The sequence below is a fragment of the Sarcophilus harrisii genome, chromosome 1 (genome assembly GCF_902635505.1).
Source record: "Sarcophilus harrisii chromosome 1, mSarHar1.11, whole genome shotgun sequence".
Classification (NCBI taxonomy): domain Eukaryota; kingdom Metazoa; phylum Chordata; class Mammalia; order Dasyuromorphia; family Dasyuridae; genus Sarcophilus; species Sarcophilus harrisii.
In genome coordinates, this window is record NC_045426.1 from 189662321 (window position 1) to 189676439 (window position 14119).

At 33.3% G+C, this 14119-nt stretch overlaps 1 protein-coding gene across 4 annotated transcripts in view; it reads left to right on the top strand.

Moving 5' to 3' along the window:
• The window catches only part of SLF1 (SMC5-SMC6 complex localization factor 1), a 90157-nt gene that overhangs the window by 29617 nt on the left and 46421 nt on the right, over positions 1-14119 (top strand). For all 4 annotated transcript variants that reach the window (XM_031949579.1, XM_012541376.3, XM_031949683.1 and 1 more), the window contains 4 exons: positions 1509-1601; positions 7118-7171; positions 9907-10065; positions 11166-11329. In XM_031949579.1, coding sequence (XP_031805439.1) covers positions 1509-1601; positions 7118-7171; positions 9907-10065; positions 11166-11329 — 470 coding nt within the window. The remainder of the gene's footprint in view (positions 1-1508; positions 1602-7117; positions 7172-9906; positions 10066-11165; positions 11330-14119) is intronic.

Consider the following 14119-nt stretch of genomic DNA (forward strand, 5'->3'; position numbering starts at 1 on the left):
TTTTTGAATACCCATTGGTTCATATAATTGAAATAGAGAAAATATTTTGATAGTTTCTACTTTCAAGGAATTTCTACCATTAAGGGCCAGAAAAACTGTTAAAAAGTAGATTAAATAAATGTATACAAATCAGTAAAGTAAATCTTATGTTGCATTGCGAGCAGTTATTGAAGTATTATATTAATGTCTTAGAGAATATTCACAACCTCAGATAAATTGATCATCTCAGTCATGTGGACTTTTTTCTGGTGATACAGATCCCAACAAATCCTATGTAACCCTTACCCATTGGGTTTTCCCATAAATATGCCTTAAGGACCACTAAATGGGGTTTTGCTTTCCCTTGATGCTCCAAGTACAGGTACGAAATATAAAGACCATCTATCAGTCATCACTCTTTTGTAGTTCATATTAGTTTTTATAGGGGTGTGTGTGTGTGAAAGAGAGAGAGAGAGAGACAGACACCTGCCTTTTCATTGAACTTTAGGTAATAATCATATTTAATACTTCTATAAAGTCCACTCTGATGCTAAGTAATAACATAAAGATACAATCATAGATTCTCAAAGCCTATTTCAGTAGATTACAGCACTTTCTTAGGCACAGGTTCTACCAGGTGAGAAAAGCTTTGAGTCACAACAATTGTCTGCTTTGAGAGTACTGACCTATCAAAATATGAATTAGGGTGGCCATATGGTGGCAGATTTTTTTTTTTTTTACTTTGGCCAACTGTGAAAAGAAGAAAAGTACAAAACAATCCCCTTCTTGTATAATCTAGATCTGCAGTGGTAGTAGCGTCAAGGTAACAGAAAAGAGAACAGGGAATATGAAGATGGGTTTCAGACTGTAGATGCTCTTATTGTGCAATCTTTGTTCATGACTAACCAGCACTTTACTGTTACTGAGGAACTGAGGCTTACCAAGTTTGACATTCTTGATATCAACAAAAACAGAAAACAGAAAGAAACTGAAAATTAAATGAAATGATGACTCATGGGTTTTCTTTGAAACACATGGAGAAAATGGTAGAGAAAATGAAATAAAAAAACATAATTTCATGGTATGTTTGATCTCACATCACAGAGCTCATAAGAAGTATTTGCAGAAAAACTCATGGGGAAAATAATTACATCTTATGTAGCAATCAATATCTCTCTACCAACACCAATACCAATACCAATGTTAGTACCATATCTGTATCTAAGCTTTCCAGACCTCACCTGACTTGTCCTTGTCACACACACTTTGTCATCACCAGGACCAGAGCCTTTCCAGCCTATTAAACAACTCTCCCCCTGAGTTTGTGCTCTGCTTGCATAGCTTCCAGACACCATATGTCCCTTTCCCCCTGTGAAGAGACCTTGTACCATGGCTATATGAAGGGAATAATAACCCATAATTAAAACTGAAATACTCTTTATTGACTGAAATAAATTATTTTTGCATGCATATGGAAAGAATTTCAGAAGGATGGAGATGTTCAAAGGAATTCTCTTTTAACCAAACAGCCTAAAGAAGAACAAAAAGCCACTGATTCCAAGACTGACTGTGAACTTTCTGACCTGAAAAAGGCATTAAGAAAGCACATATGTAGAGTGGAGGTAAGGAACAAGTAAGGAAAGTTTTTGCATTTCCCACAAATTAGACATTTCTAGCTAATGTGACCAAGATATGATATAGATCCACTAAGATTTGTTACTTTTTAGTGAATATGGCTTATAAAAATTTCTCTTTTTTAAATACTTTTGTGAAGTGATACATAACGTATCTGTGCAAATTTACTGAATGTGTAACATGTAATACTTAAGCAATCTGTGGTAGTACTGGTTCAGGTACTTCCGTGATCAACACAAATTCCTTCCCTAGTTTAGAATCCCTTTGTAGCTGTAAAAGTTAGGGTAGCTGCATACCTTTGGCAGCTAAGGGATGCAGCACCAGGTCTGGAGTCAGGAACACTTGAGTTTAGATCTAGTCTCATATGTTTACTTGTTGTGTGATCCTAATCCTGGGCAAGTCACCTAACCTCTGCCTGCCTCAGTTTTGTCAAGTGTAAAATGGGGATAACCTACCTCTCAGAGTCACTGTGGTAATCAAATAATTGTAAAGCATTTAGCGTAGTGCATAGCACACTTAATAAATGTTTCAGCCAACTGATTTTAAGAATAGACAGACTTTTAATATACTGGATGATATACTTTACTTGACTAGCCATGCTAATGGTTTTCTAGATTAGTAGGAGCTTCTAAAGCTTATGTTTTATTGGAAAGGTCTTTTGAGCCCTAAGTTAAAAAGGCATTAGGAATATTTTATGAACAGTTTCAAAGTAATGCCATAAATAAATGAGCTGTCAGTTCCATATTTGGATGATATTGACTAGAACCAAGTCAAGCACCAAGAACTAGTCTTATTTGTGATAGGTTTTGTTTGTGTGTTTGTTTTTAATTTAGATCTCTGATTTTATTATTCTGGACAATTCTTTGTCCAGAAACTCTCTCCGAATTTAGATCATCAAATTATCTGTAACTTAATGTGTTATAATGTATTCTATGCACTGAGAGGTTAATACACATACATATCACAATAATCAAGAAAACCAGTATGATTTATAGTCAGGCTTTGAGCACAGTTCTTGACCCGAAGGCCAACCTTCCATCTATTACACTGTACTGCCTCTGCTTTTTAAATTTTGTTTTGTTTGCTTTAATCAGACTCCTCATGAGAAAGTTCTCACAACCAGAATAGACTTAACCCCACTTCTGTACTGTGAGCTGTACTGTGAGTTTTGTAAATATGCTTAGTTATATAGCCAATAAGTGACTCCAGGGACATCTTCATTCCCTATGCCACAATGCCTTAATTTTTAAAATTAATATAGGAAACAGATTTCCATAAGTATTTTCCAAACTTTTATACATATATTTTGAGATCAGATTTTTAATGTGTCTTGTGGCTGTACAGTCGCACTCCCATGTCATATTGTGGCATGAGGATTATATTAGATTATCTATCCTATAAAGCACAAGCTCTAGTATGTCCTCCTAAGCTGGGAAATTAATTTTTAAAATTATTTTTCTAAAATTGGAACAAGAGGTTTGGCAATTGTTAATGCTGTAAAGTTACCCATGTATATATCCTGTAAATAAAAGGCTATTAAATTAAAAAAAAAAAAAAAAAGGATTACTTTCTATCTAAATAGAAATTATCTAAATAGACTTGTAGGGTGGGGATTCTTAACTTTGGGTCCATAAGCTTTTTTTTTTTTTTTTTTTAAACATTTTAATAAATGTATTTCAATATAAAAATAAAATAAAATAAAATAAAATTATTTTTCTAGATATTTGGGGTTAAGTGACATGGTCAGGCACCCAGCTAGTAATGTCAAGTATCTGAGGGTGGATTTGTACTCAGGTCCTCCTGAGTACTCAGGTACTCAGACTCCAAGGCTGGTACTCTATTCACTGCACCACCTCACTGCCCTTGGGAAATTTTAAAAATAGGCCTGAAATAGACTTGTAAGGACCTTCTTTAAGGAACACTCTAGCTAAGTTTAGTGAGTCTCTTACAAAATTGGTTACAACGTGATACATACATACATATATATATCTATATGTAGATATATATATGGCTACCAATATTCACAAAGACCATCTTCCAAATCAAAGTGATTATTCTCTGTCTGTATTCATGATAAAAATGCCCATAACAACAAAAGAATGGATCTTGGAAATATTGTGGTATTTCCAATACTTTATGGATTTTATTTATGATGCCTTGATTTTACCTGCAAAATCGAATATATACATACATATATTATTCATGCACGAATTCATTCACAATGCATGTATTAATACATGTCTGTGTGGATACAAACCTACCTTTTTGTTAAGAGTATATACATTTGATTAATGGCTATTAAATCAGACCAGTACTTGTTCAGAGAGGTTCACATCTAGATTGAACTGGAACCTAAATGTCTCTCTATTTATAAAATGTTTCTCAAATATACCTCATAACCAAATATACCTCATAACCAAAATAGTTTTTGAAAAAGTACATAGTTATGTGAGTAATTAATTCTAAGAACTTTAATGTAACTGCAAATATTGTAATGTCTTATTTTCTAGTAATTTGTGTGCCAATTTTTGTGATACGTGCAAAACTTGAATTATACAGGATGTCCCAAAAGTTTTCGTGTAATTTTACTCTTTAATTAATGCATAATTATTGTACCTATTGATTTTATTTGGTCAAAGTACAAAATTGTTCTTTCATAGTTAGGACAATTTATCCAAAGAAATACATTTTTCCCTCTAAATAATTGTAATAATTTGCTTTTCTTAAGACTGTTAAGGAATTTGAGGTCACATAACTCAAACCATAGAAACTTTTTTTGATCTTACTCGTTGATCTAAAGGACATAGAGAATAACAAGCATATTTACATGCTAAAATTATTGTTGAAACCAAAAACTGCTTATTAAGTATTTCTTGATATTCCCTTCTTGACATAATGCAAATGGAAGTGGAGGAGAAATTTTTCAGCTAGCAGCTTTGGAAATCTTGAGAACTTTTATTGTAATGACCTTGAAGCTGTAATTTAAGTGATGATTCCCAAATAACATTTTGTCCCATTCAGTCAGGAAGACAAAATGTATATCAGTTCCAACCTTGGCCTTAAAGTTGCCAACATTTATCTAGTGCTCTCCCTTTAGATAAAATCATTTTCACATCTGACACAGTCATCATTTTTACAAACATTCATTTGCATCCATCCATATAAATGAGGTTCCTTAGTTTCCTTCCATTACTCATTTTAAAGTTTTAAAAGCCTCCATTCCTAAGACAAACTTTGTTATATCTGATTTAAGTTTACAGCTTATGCCAGCCCCTCTCTATTCTGAACTCAATAGTGATATCCTTTGTGAGATTCACCTTCAATACCTTGAAGATCTATGAAGTTTAAGTACTCTTTATGACAGGCTAAAGGCTGTCATATTGTGCATAAGTACAATTTTTGACATTCTGGGGAGGTTGCTAGTTAAATTTCCCAAGAGAGTTTCATAAAAATTAAAAGGAAGTAACTCAAATGGTTTTGAACATTTGCATAGTTCTTTATATTAATTAACCTTTTATTATAATCTCAGTACTCTAAACCTTGTTGTCTAAGCTTTGCAAAGGGAAAATGGTTACAATGGAAGAAAAAAAGGGAAGGAATGCTTTGCTGCATTTCTCAGATTAGTGTTAACTTAGAACTTTAGCCCATGGTGCAGTGCATTTGATTTAGGTAGGGAAATGGCTTAGAGAACAAAGCCTTGGGCTTGGATTGAGGAAGAAGTTATGAATTAAGAGATCTTCTTTCTTGCACTTATTAGCCGTGTGAGCTTGCCAAGTCATTTACTTCTCTGGGATTCAATTTCCTCATCTGTGAAATGAGGCTGATAAATGAGGATAAAAGATAAATTTATATTATTATTATTTTTTTTTTTTTTTTTGCTGAGACAGTTGGGGTTAAGTGATTTGCCCAGGGTCATACCTGGGCATACATAACACCAGGAGGTGTTAAGTGTCTGAGGGCAGATTTGAACTCAGGTTCTCCTGACTTCAGGACTGGTGCTCTCACCGCTACGCCCCTGAGCTTCCCCATTTATATTATTTTTTGGTCAGTTCCTTCATTTTTTAGATAAGAAAACTGGGAACTTAGCCAGCCCCAGATCACAAGTGGTAGAATTACTATTTACTCAAAGGGCTACTCACTTCAGATCCAGCAGTTTTTTTTCCACTGTCATACTGTGTCTATGATATATTCACAATACTGGGGTTATATCCCAAAGAGATTATAAAGAAGGGAAAGGGACCTGTATGTGCACGAATGTTTGTGGCAGCCCTTTTTGTAGTGGCTAGAAACTGGAAACTGAATGGATGTCCATCAGTTGGAGAATGGCTGAATAAATTGTGGTATATGAAAATTATGGAATATTACTGTTCTGTAAGAAATGACCAACAGGATGATTTCAGAAAGGCCTGGAGAGACTTACACGAACTGATGCTGAGTGAAATGAGCAGGACCAGGAGATCATTATATACTTCAACAACAATACTAGATGATGACCAGTTCTGATGGATCAGGCCATCCTCAGCAACAAGATCAACCAAATCATTTCTAATGGAGCAGTAATGAACTGAACTAGCTATACCCAGAAAAAGAACTCTGGGAGATGACTAAAAACCATTACATTGAATTCCCAATCCCTATATTTATGCACACCTGCATTTTTGATTTCCTTCACAAGCTAATTGTACAATAATTCAGAGTCTGATTCTTTTTGTACAGCAAAATAATGTTTTGGTCATGTATACTTATTGTGTATCTAAGTTATATTTTAATATATTTAACATCTACTGGTCATCCTGCCATTTAGGGGAGGGGGTGGGGGGGGGGTAAGAGGTGAAAAATTGGAACAAGAGGTTTGGCAATTGTTAATGCTGTAAAGTTACCCATGTATATATCCTGTAAATAAAAGGCTATTAAATAAAAAAAAAAAAAAAGATATATTCACAATAAAAGTTCAAAAAGTAAAGATACTAGGTGACATTAGACTTTGACTTTGAATGTCACTTTAACTTGAAGAAAGTTTCAGATCCTCAATCTAGAATCTTAAAGGATACTTCAGCAGCAAAGATCTTGAAAGCTAAATGCAATTCGAGAAGCTAAAATAATAATTTGCAATCCTGCTTTTATCATAGGTCAACATATCTACAGTTTGTATAATTTTAATTAACTCTAAGAGGGAGAAGTAGAAGGTTATAAAGTTGTACAAATAATTGAACATTGACTGTCACTGATATAAGGAAATGCAGGTGATATTTTTATAACTTTAGGGAAATATGTGCACTTTTGTGAGGCACAGTATTATTTTTCAATATTATCAGTGTAATTGGCTAGGATACTCATTCTTCCTCTTATTATCATATCTTCCAGCATTTCAGAATTGCAATGTTAGAGTAAGATTTTCATCCAGATGAAAAGTATCTCCCTTTAAACTAATACCCATTTTAAAACAATTTGCAATATAGATTCTTAAATGCTTGGTTTTGATTGTTGCATAAATGTTTTATAGGCTGTGAAGTATAATTGCACTGAATTAACTAAAAGTACAGGATACAGTATAGAGGTAAGTCAATTAGATTGGTTTTTTTTCTCTCTCACACATATCCATCTTTTAACTGAAATATATATTGTCTTTGACACCAGAGCTTACTCTCAAATTTTAAATACATTTTATATGGCCTGAAACTATGAAAAGAAAAAAGTTTCAACAAGGTTTGTAATGATATATTTAAATATGATATACTAAATGCTTTTTAAAAATCTTAGTAACCACTTAGTTACTAAATGGTTACTACATCACTTAGTAACCACTGCTTTAATACTAACAAAATAATAAAACAGTAATATTAATACTGCAGCATCACTGCAGCACAGTGGACCTGTGATCTCATCAATGTGCATATTCCCTTCAGGGAGGCAATTTATCCATAAAACAAAGAACAATAAAAAGGCTATTCATAATTAATATTAGTAGTAATTAATATTAAATATTAATTTATATACTTTATCTCATTTGATCCTCACAACTAACCCCATTAGGGAAGCACTATAGGTATTATTAGTCTTATTTTCCCAAGTAAGAAACTGAGACTCACATGTGTCCATAGTCATGCAAGTAGTATGGGCTTCAGATGCAGTTATCTTCTCACTCTAAGCAGAACATGGTTTACTCCCCACTACCCTACATTAGACTTATGATTCTCTTGCTATCATTATCATAGTTGAGATTATTATGCCCAGTCTTGTTCTATAGTGTTTTAAATTTAGATTTACTATTTTTAGATTAGGTTGTCCTAATCAAAAGTAATATCTTATTTGTATCCAAAAAAGATGTCAAAATGCATTATCCTAATACTTTTAAACTAATATTTATTTTGTTTTTTATATTCCAGGCCTCTTTCTTATATAATATCTTAGAAATATAAATTTCAATTATCTTTTTGTTCTACCTAAAGTATTTTAATTAGAATTTGACTTATAAAGCCCTTTGAGAACTGTTATACATCTCATAACTCTGGTATGTTGATGTTACTGAAGTAATTATCCTTTTCTGCAAAGCAGTTGTACACACTGAGTGACATCCACATAGCATTTAGTTCATCTTTTTTGAGGGGAAAAAGACCAAGTGAGTGTATTAGTGGCAGAGATCAGATATTCTATTCAGGGATGTGAGTTGCCGCTGGTATCAAGAGTTTTGGTGCTGGGAAGAGTTCCCGGACATCATCCGGCCTGGGTCTCCTTGTTTTAACAGGTGATACAGGCTGTGACCTGTCAGTTTTATGTATTTTACACTCATTGATATTGGAAGTATCTCACAATGAAGTTGATTCATTGGGAGGCATTGGGATATTATGGAAGAAGTCACAATCCAGCTGTGTGATCTTGAGCAAGAGTTACACAAATGTGCTCTCCATTAATAAAGGGAGTTCCCACACTGATGAAATCATAGGTCTTACTGACTAACTTACCTTCTGTTCTTATCTCAAAGGGGATGTATGTGTACAATTTGTGATGGTTAAAGTACTCCATAAAGTAGTAGTGTGATCATTAATTGTTATGGTCATCACTATACTTAATATTTCGGATTTTTTTCTAGCTTTTCTATTTTTTGACTTGATGCAATATATGGAATTTTGGACCTAGAGTCAGGAATATCTGTATTCAAATTCAGTCTCAAATATTTATTAGCAGTGTGAACCTGCCTGGAATAGTCACTTTTTTAACCTTAATTTTCCATATCTGTAAAATATCTGGGGATAGTAATAGCATCCAGGTTTACCTCCCAGAGTTTTATGAGAGTTACATGAAATTGTATTTTTAAAGCATTTGACATAGTTTCTACTACATAGCAGGTACTATATAAATGCTATCAGTAATTATTACTATTATTATTGTCAATAGTTTTCATTTTGGAAAACAGTTGCTTTCTTTTTTTTGTTTAAGTTATAGGAAGCTCATAATTATATGAGTAAGTAAATTGTGAAAAAGTTAAATTTATTGAAATGTAAGTATTTTTCTAAAATATTATGCAGAATTAGAAGCATTATGATGTGAAGGTTTGGTACTTAAGCCCTCTTCCTCATTTCCCCCCAAAATAAGTAAATAAATAAAAAAAAGATTTGTTTTTGCAACATCATTAATTAAGTATAGCCAAGGATAGGGAGTAAAAAAAAAAAAAAAAGCTCTTCCCCCAGGTATACTTTATAATTTTTTTTTTTAGAAAATAAGTAATGCATAATCTATTTTATTAGTAACTAGAAACAATGGACATTATGCAGTATGCCACAAAAATTCAGTGTTATTGCACTTGAGTAGATCCAATTTTCCTTTATCTGTTTGCCCTGGAGCTATAGCATTTTGCAGTAGCCATTCATTGTCATCATTGGACTAATTGAAATTACTAAGGACAGAACTTAGAGTCTCACAACAATTAATCATCCTTTCTTCATCAAAATAATAACTTTCTTCCTCAGCAAAAGCAGAATTTCTTTTAAAATGAATTTATTACTAATAAAGTAACAATAAGTTCTTATATCTTATTTTTTTTATTCTTTATACAGTTGATATGAATATATGGATTGTTATCACTTCAGGATGCAGTTATTTTCCATGTATCTGTGTATAATTGTGTGCCTATATGTGAATGTCTATGTGCATGTTTGTTATCATCTTAGCAAATACATAGATTTTCAACCTAGGTGAATTTGGATGGTGCTTTAACCTGACATTGCCATCTCCCCTATAAGTCTTCTTTTTCCTTGTTCTCTTTATTTAATCATGCTGTCTTTTGTTTTTCAGGTTAAAAATACTAAACTTCCTAGAAATATATGTAATACAATTGAACTCCTTATTGAAGGGCAGTTCTTTACAGAAGCACTTAAAGAACTAGTTTTCCTACAACCACAATACATCCCTCCTGTCTTTCTTCTTCATGCTCTTCTGAAGAACATGCTACAGGTGAAAAAGCAAAAGCTTAAACATAATGAAGCAAAAGAGGTTAAAATTTAACAATGTTCCTGGTATCTATTAACAGCTAATCATCTTTTTTCAGAAATTTTTTTTATGAATCCTAAACTGAAATGTGGTTTCCATTTGCTGTCTTTTTCCTTTCACAAAATTCATTTCTTTTTCACCCCCTATATAATTAAGTCTTTGGTATAAGATAGAAACTCCTCAACTCATACAAATGCCTTAAATCAACTAGAATTCTATTAAGTAAATTACCATTCTACCACATAGACCATATTAATTTTGTTTCTGAGCTTGAGGGGGGAAAAGCACTTTTAAAATTGTTAAATTGTATTTTGGTGGGGAATCTGGACCTTGATTTGTTCATTATGGATAAAATTTTCATAAAATCATATAAAGTGACAAACATATTTTTAGAAACTGTTCACTTAAAGTGAAGTCCAATTTGGAGTGTCACTTCAGGGGAAAACAAAAAACACTTCTAAGTAAAATTCTGCCAGAACCAGAGTTTAATTAAGTGAGCTACTCTAGATATTTCTTTTGGGTAAATTCAGGAAGTCATTTTCTTTTGGAATAAAGAAAGTAGTATTCTCGTATAATCTGAATACATCACTTAGAACTGTGATCCCACCCTGTAGTTTCTTTAACTGATAGCACCAGATTCAAATCGAAACAGATCCCTGTGGCCATATGTTGACTTAAAAAGTCACAAATTGGTATTATCTTTATCATGTTGTATTTTTATTTTGTAAAACATTTCCCAATCACATTTTCATCTGGTTGAGATCATTTTTTTGCTATTGAATTTGATACTTCTGCTTAGACCATTTAACAGCTGAATCACTGTATTTGTAGTGTGAAACTTATGCTTCTTTTTTTTTTTTAGCTTTTATTTTAAGTTCTGAATTCTCTCCCTTTCTCCACCCTCCTCCCCACCTTACTGATGAGGTAAGAAATATGATAGGCCCATTCTTTAAAGGTGCACATTTGTAAGACAGGTGACCAGAAGAAGGAACATACTAGAGGGTAAAATTATGTATGCCAAGAAAGCCATTATTAATCAGCTCTTCTCTTTCATTTTATAATAGGATAATATAAAGACCTTGATTGATCAGTACTTCCGTGTTTTGTCAGTTCTTCTGCATCTTCATCCTCCTTGGAAGTCTCCTGCCATGTTGAGTTATTATTTAGAATTTTTTCAGTGTCCAAATTGTATGAAAGGAACGTGGTCTTTTGTAGACGTACTTATCCGGTAAGGGAATTTTAGATTATTATATAAATTCAGACCATTATAAATGTTAGATAAATATGGAGTATGTTGTTATAGATTGTTCTCCAGAAGAATAATTTTCTCATTAGGAAAATACTTCAAAATTTTGAAAAACAGTGATTTTATTAATAAGGGTACTCACCAATTCAAATTGCAATCCATCTCTGACTTCATAGAAAGCCTTAAAGTTTTTGTAACTGAAAAATTCACCACATTGGTAAACCTGGTGATAAGCCTTTTAAAACTTACCTAGATTTCTCCTCAAACAAAAGATAGAAGGCTAATCATTGGACCTTTTATTTTTAACCTTTCCATTTTGGTAAAGTATGTAATAACTTATAGTCAGATGGCATGGTTTTCAATAATACAGTGAATAAGATAGGATTTCAGAATATGAGGAAAATAATGTAGTAAGCCTTTATATAAAGATAATTAATTTTATCATACTAAATTCCTGTTTTTATCACCATTCTTTCACTCCTCCCAGCCAAAAATCTTATGGTTATCTTTGACTCTTTCCTCTCCAATACATTACAAATTTTATAATTCTATAACTTTCAGGGCCACACTCTACCCCAACTTGTATTCCATCCCTTAAGTCATTTTCTGTCTCCATGCCCTTACTACCTCGCATTTAAATTACAAGCCTCCTTGATTCTCAAAAATGAATATGACTTCAGGGAGGTGATACCATGACAGGCAAATGAATTGGATTTGAGGGAGGGAGGGCTGAGCAAGGTCACCTGCCTCACTTGCTCCTCCTGAACCATCCGGGAATAATCTTTCTGGAGACGATAATTGAGCATGAGGGAAACTGATAAGATCATCAAAGGAGATGGACTAGAGGGAAAATAGAAGGACAATAGTTGGGGGACACCAATAGTTAATGGCCATAATTTAGATGAGAAGAAAACCAAGAGGCATAATCATACAGGTTGAAGGAGAACCAGGAGAAAGCAGTGTCCCCAAAACAGGAGAAGAATTAGAATTTACGAATCTTTTGAAGGAACAGCTAATTTTTTTTAATGGTTTTTTTTTTCAATAGCTTTTTATTTCCAAGTTATATGCATGGGTAATTTTACAGCATTGACAATTGCCAAACCTTTTGTTCCAATTTTTCCCCTCCTCCCCCCCACCCCCTCCCCTAGATGGCAGGATGACCAATATATGTTAAATATATTAAAGTATAAATTAAATACAAAATAAGTATACATGTCCAAACCGTTATTTTGCTGTACAAAAAGAATCGGACTCTGAAATATTATACAATTAGCCTGTGAAGGAAAAAAAAAATGCAGGCAGGCAAAAATATAGGGATTGGGAATTCAATGTAATGGTTCTTAGTTATCTCCCAGAGTTCTTTCGCTGGGGGGTAGCTGGTTCAGTTCATTACTGCTCCATTGGAACTGATTTGGTTCATCTCATTGTTGAAGATGGCCAGGTCCATCAAAATTGATCATCATATAGTATTGAACAACCAAATTTTTTGCTCCAGTTGATGCCCCTGGTCATTCTCGTTCTATAAAAGAGAGTATCCAGGAATTAGGATTGGCATTGTCAAAAGCTGCAGTCATCAAGAAGAATGACCTTTCAATTTGGCAATTAAGAACTCATTAGTAGTTATGAAAGAAGCAGTTTCAGTCAATGATCAAGTCAGAATCCAAGTTAGAATGGATTTAAAATCAAGTAAGAGAAAAAGCTTTCTTGAGTTTTCCCAAGAAAGAGAGGAAAGGTACAGAAGCTAGCTAGCAAGGATGGTAGGATCAAGTGAAGGTTTTTTAAGGATGGAAGTGGCAGGAGGCTTGAGTATGTCTGTAAATAGCTAGGAAGAAGCCTGTTGATAAGACAAGATTGAAGATGAGCGAGACGCTGAGAGTGATGAAGGGGGAAGTTTGCTAGATTAGGAACAGAAAGGGATGGATTGAAGGACCCATTTCCCTTAACAAAAAGATACCTATTCATGAGAGATGCGAATTTTATGATGAGTTCCCTCATTTACTCCTCACAGGATATGACCTTGAATCCTTTAAAAGTCAGCCTTACTGTATTTCTTCTGCATCCTCTCTAGCTTTGCATCCCCTCTAAGCTCTCTAGCCTTTGTAAAATGATGGTACCTAGAACTAAACATAATTGCTTTCAGGAGGGTAGAGTCTAGTAAAACTCTCATTTATCTTTTTTCTAGTTAGTACTTTTAGTGTAGGCGAAGATGACATAAGTTTTTTGTTTTTTTAATCTTCCTTCTCACCTCCCTCTCTCCCCTTAACCTTTATTTTCTATTTTCCCATCCCAGTCAATAGTGTTCTATCCTTCTTGAAATTATTTTGTATTTAGTTATCTGTGACCATTTTCTGTTCCCCTTGAAAGTAGGGACTATTGTGTTTTTTTCGCCTTATCTTTTGTTTCCTTATATATAGTGTGAGTTTAATAAATCTGTGTGATATCTTTAAAGTAGCAATATCAATAATGTTTTAGAGGAGTTTCTTACTTGAATATTCAAGAAATTGGAAAAGAATTTGTAAGAAAAAGTCACTTTGTTTGAATTGTGTCTTTCATATTCACTTTTGTGACATTTCTTTCTTTTGATTTTCCTGCTTCTCTGAAAAGTCCTTTTTGTTTACTTAGAAGATTCCATGTCTTCTCTCTATCCCTTAAGTGTTGTCATCTCATAAGCTCTCTCTTCACATCTTTTTTTTTTTTTTTTTTTTTTTTTTTTTTTAATATTCTGTCCTTTAGCAATGACATCTACTCCTGTGACTACTTAATTTTCTTATT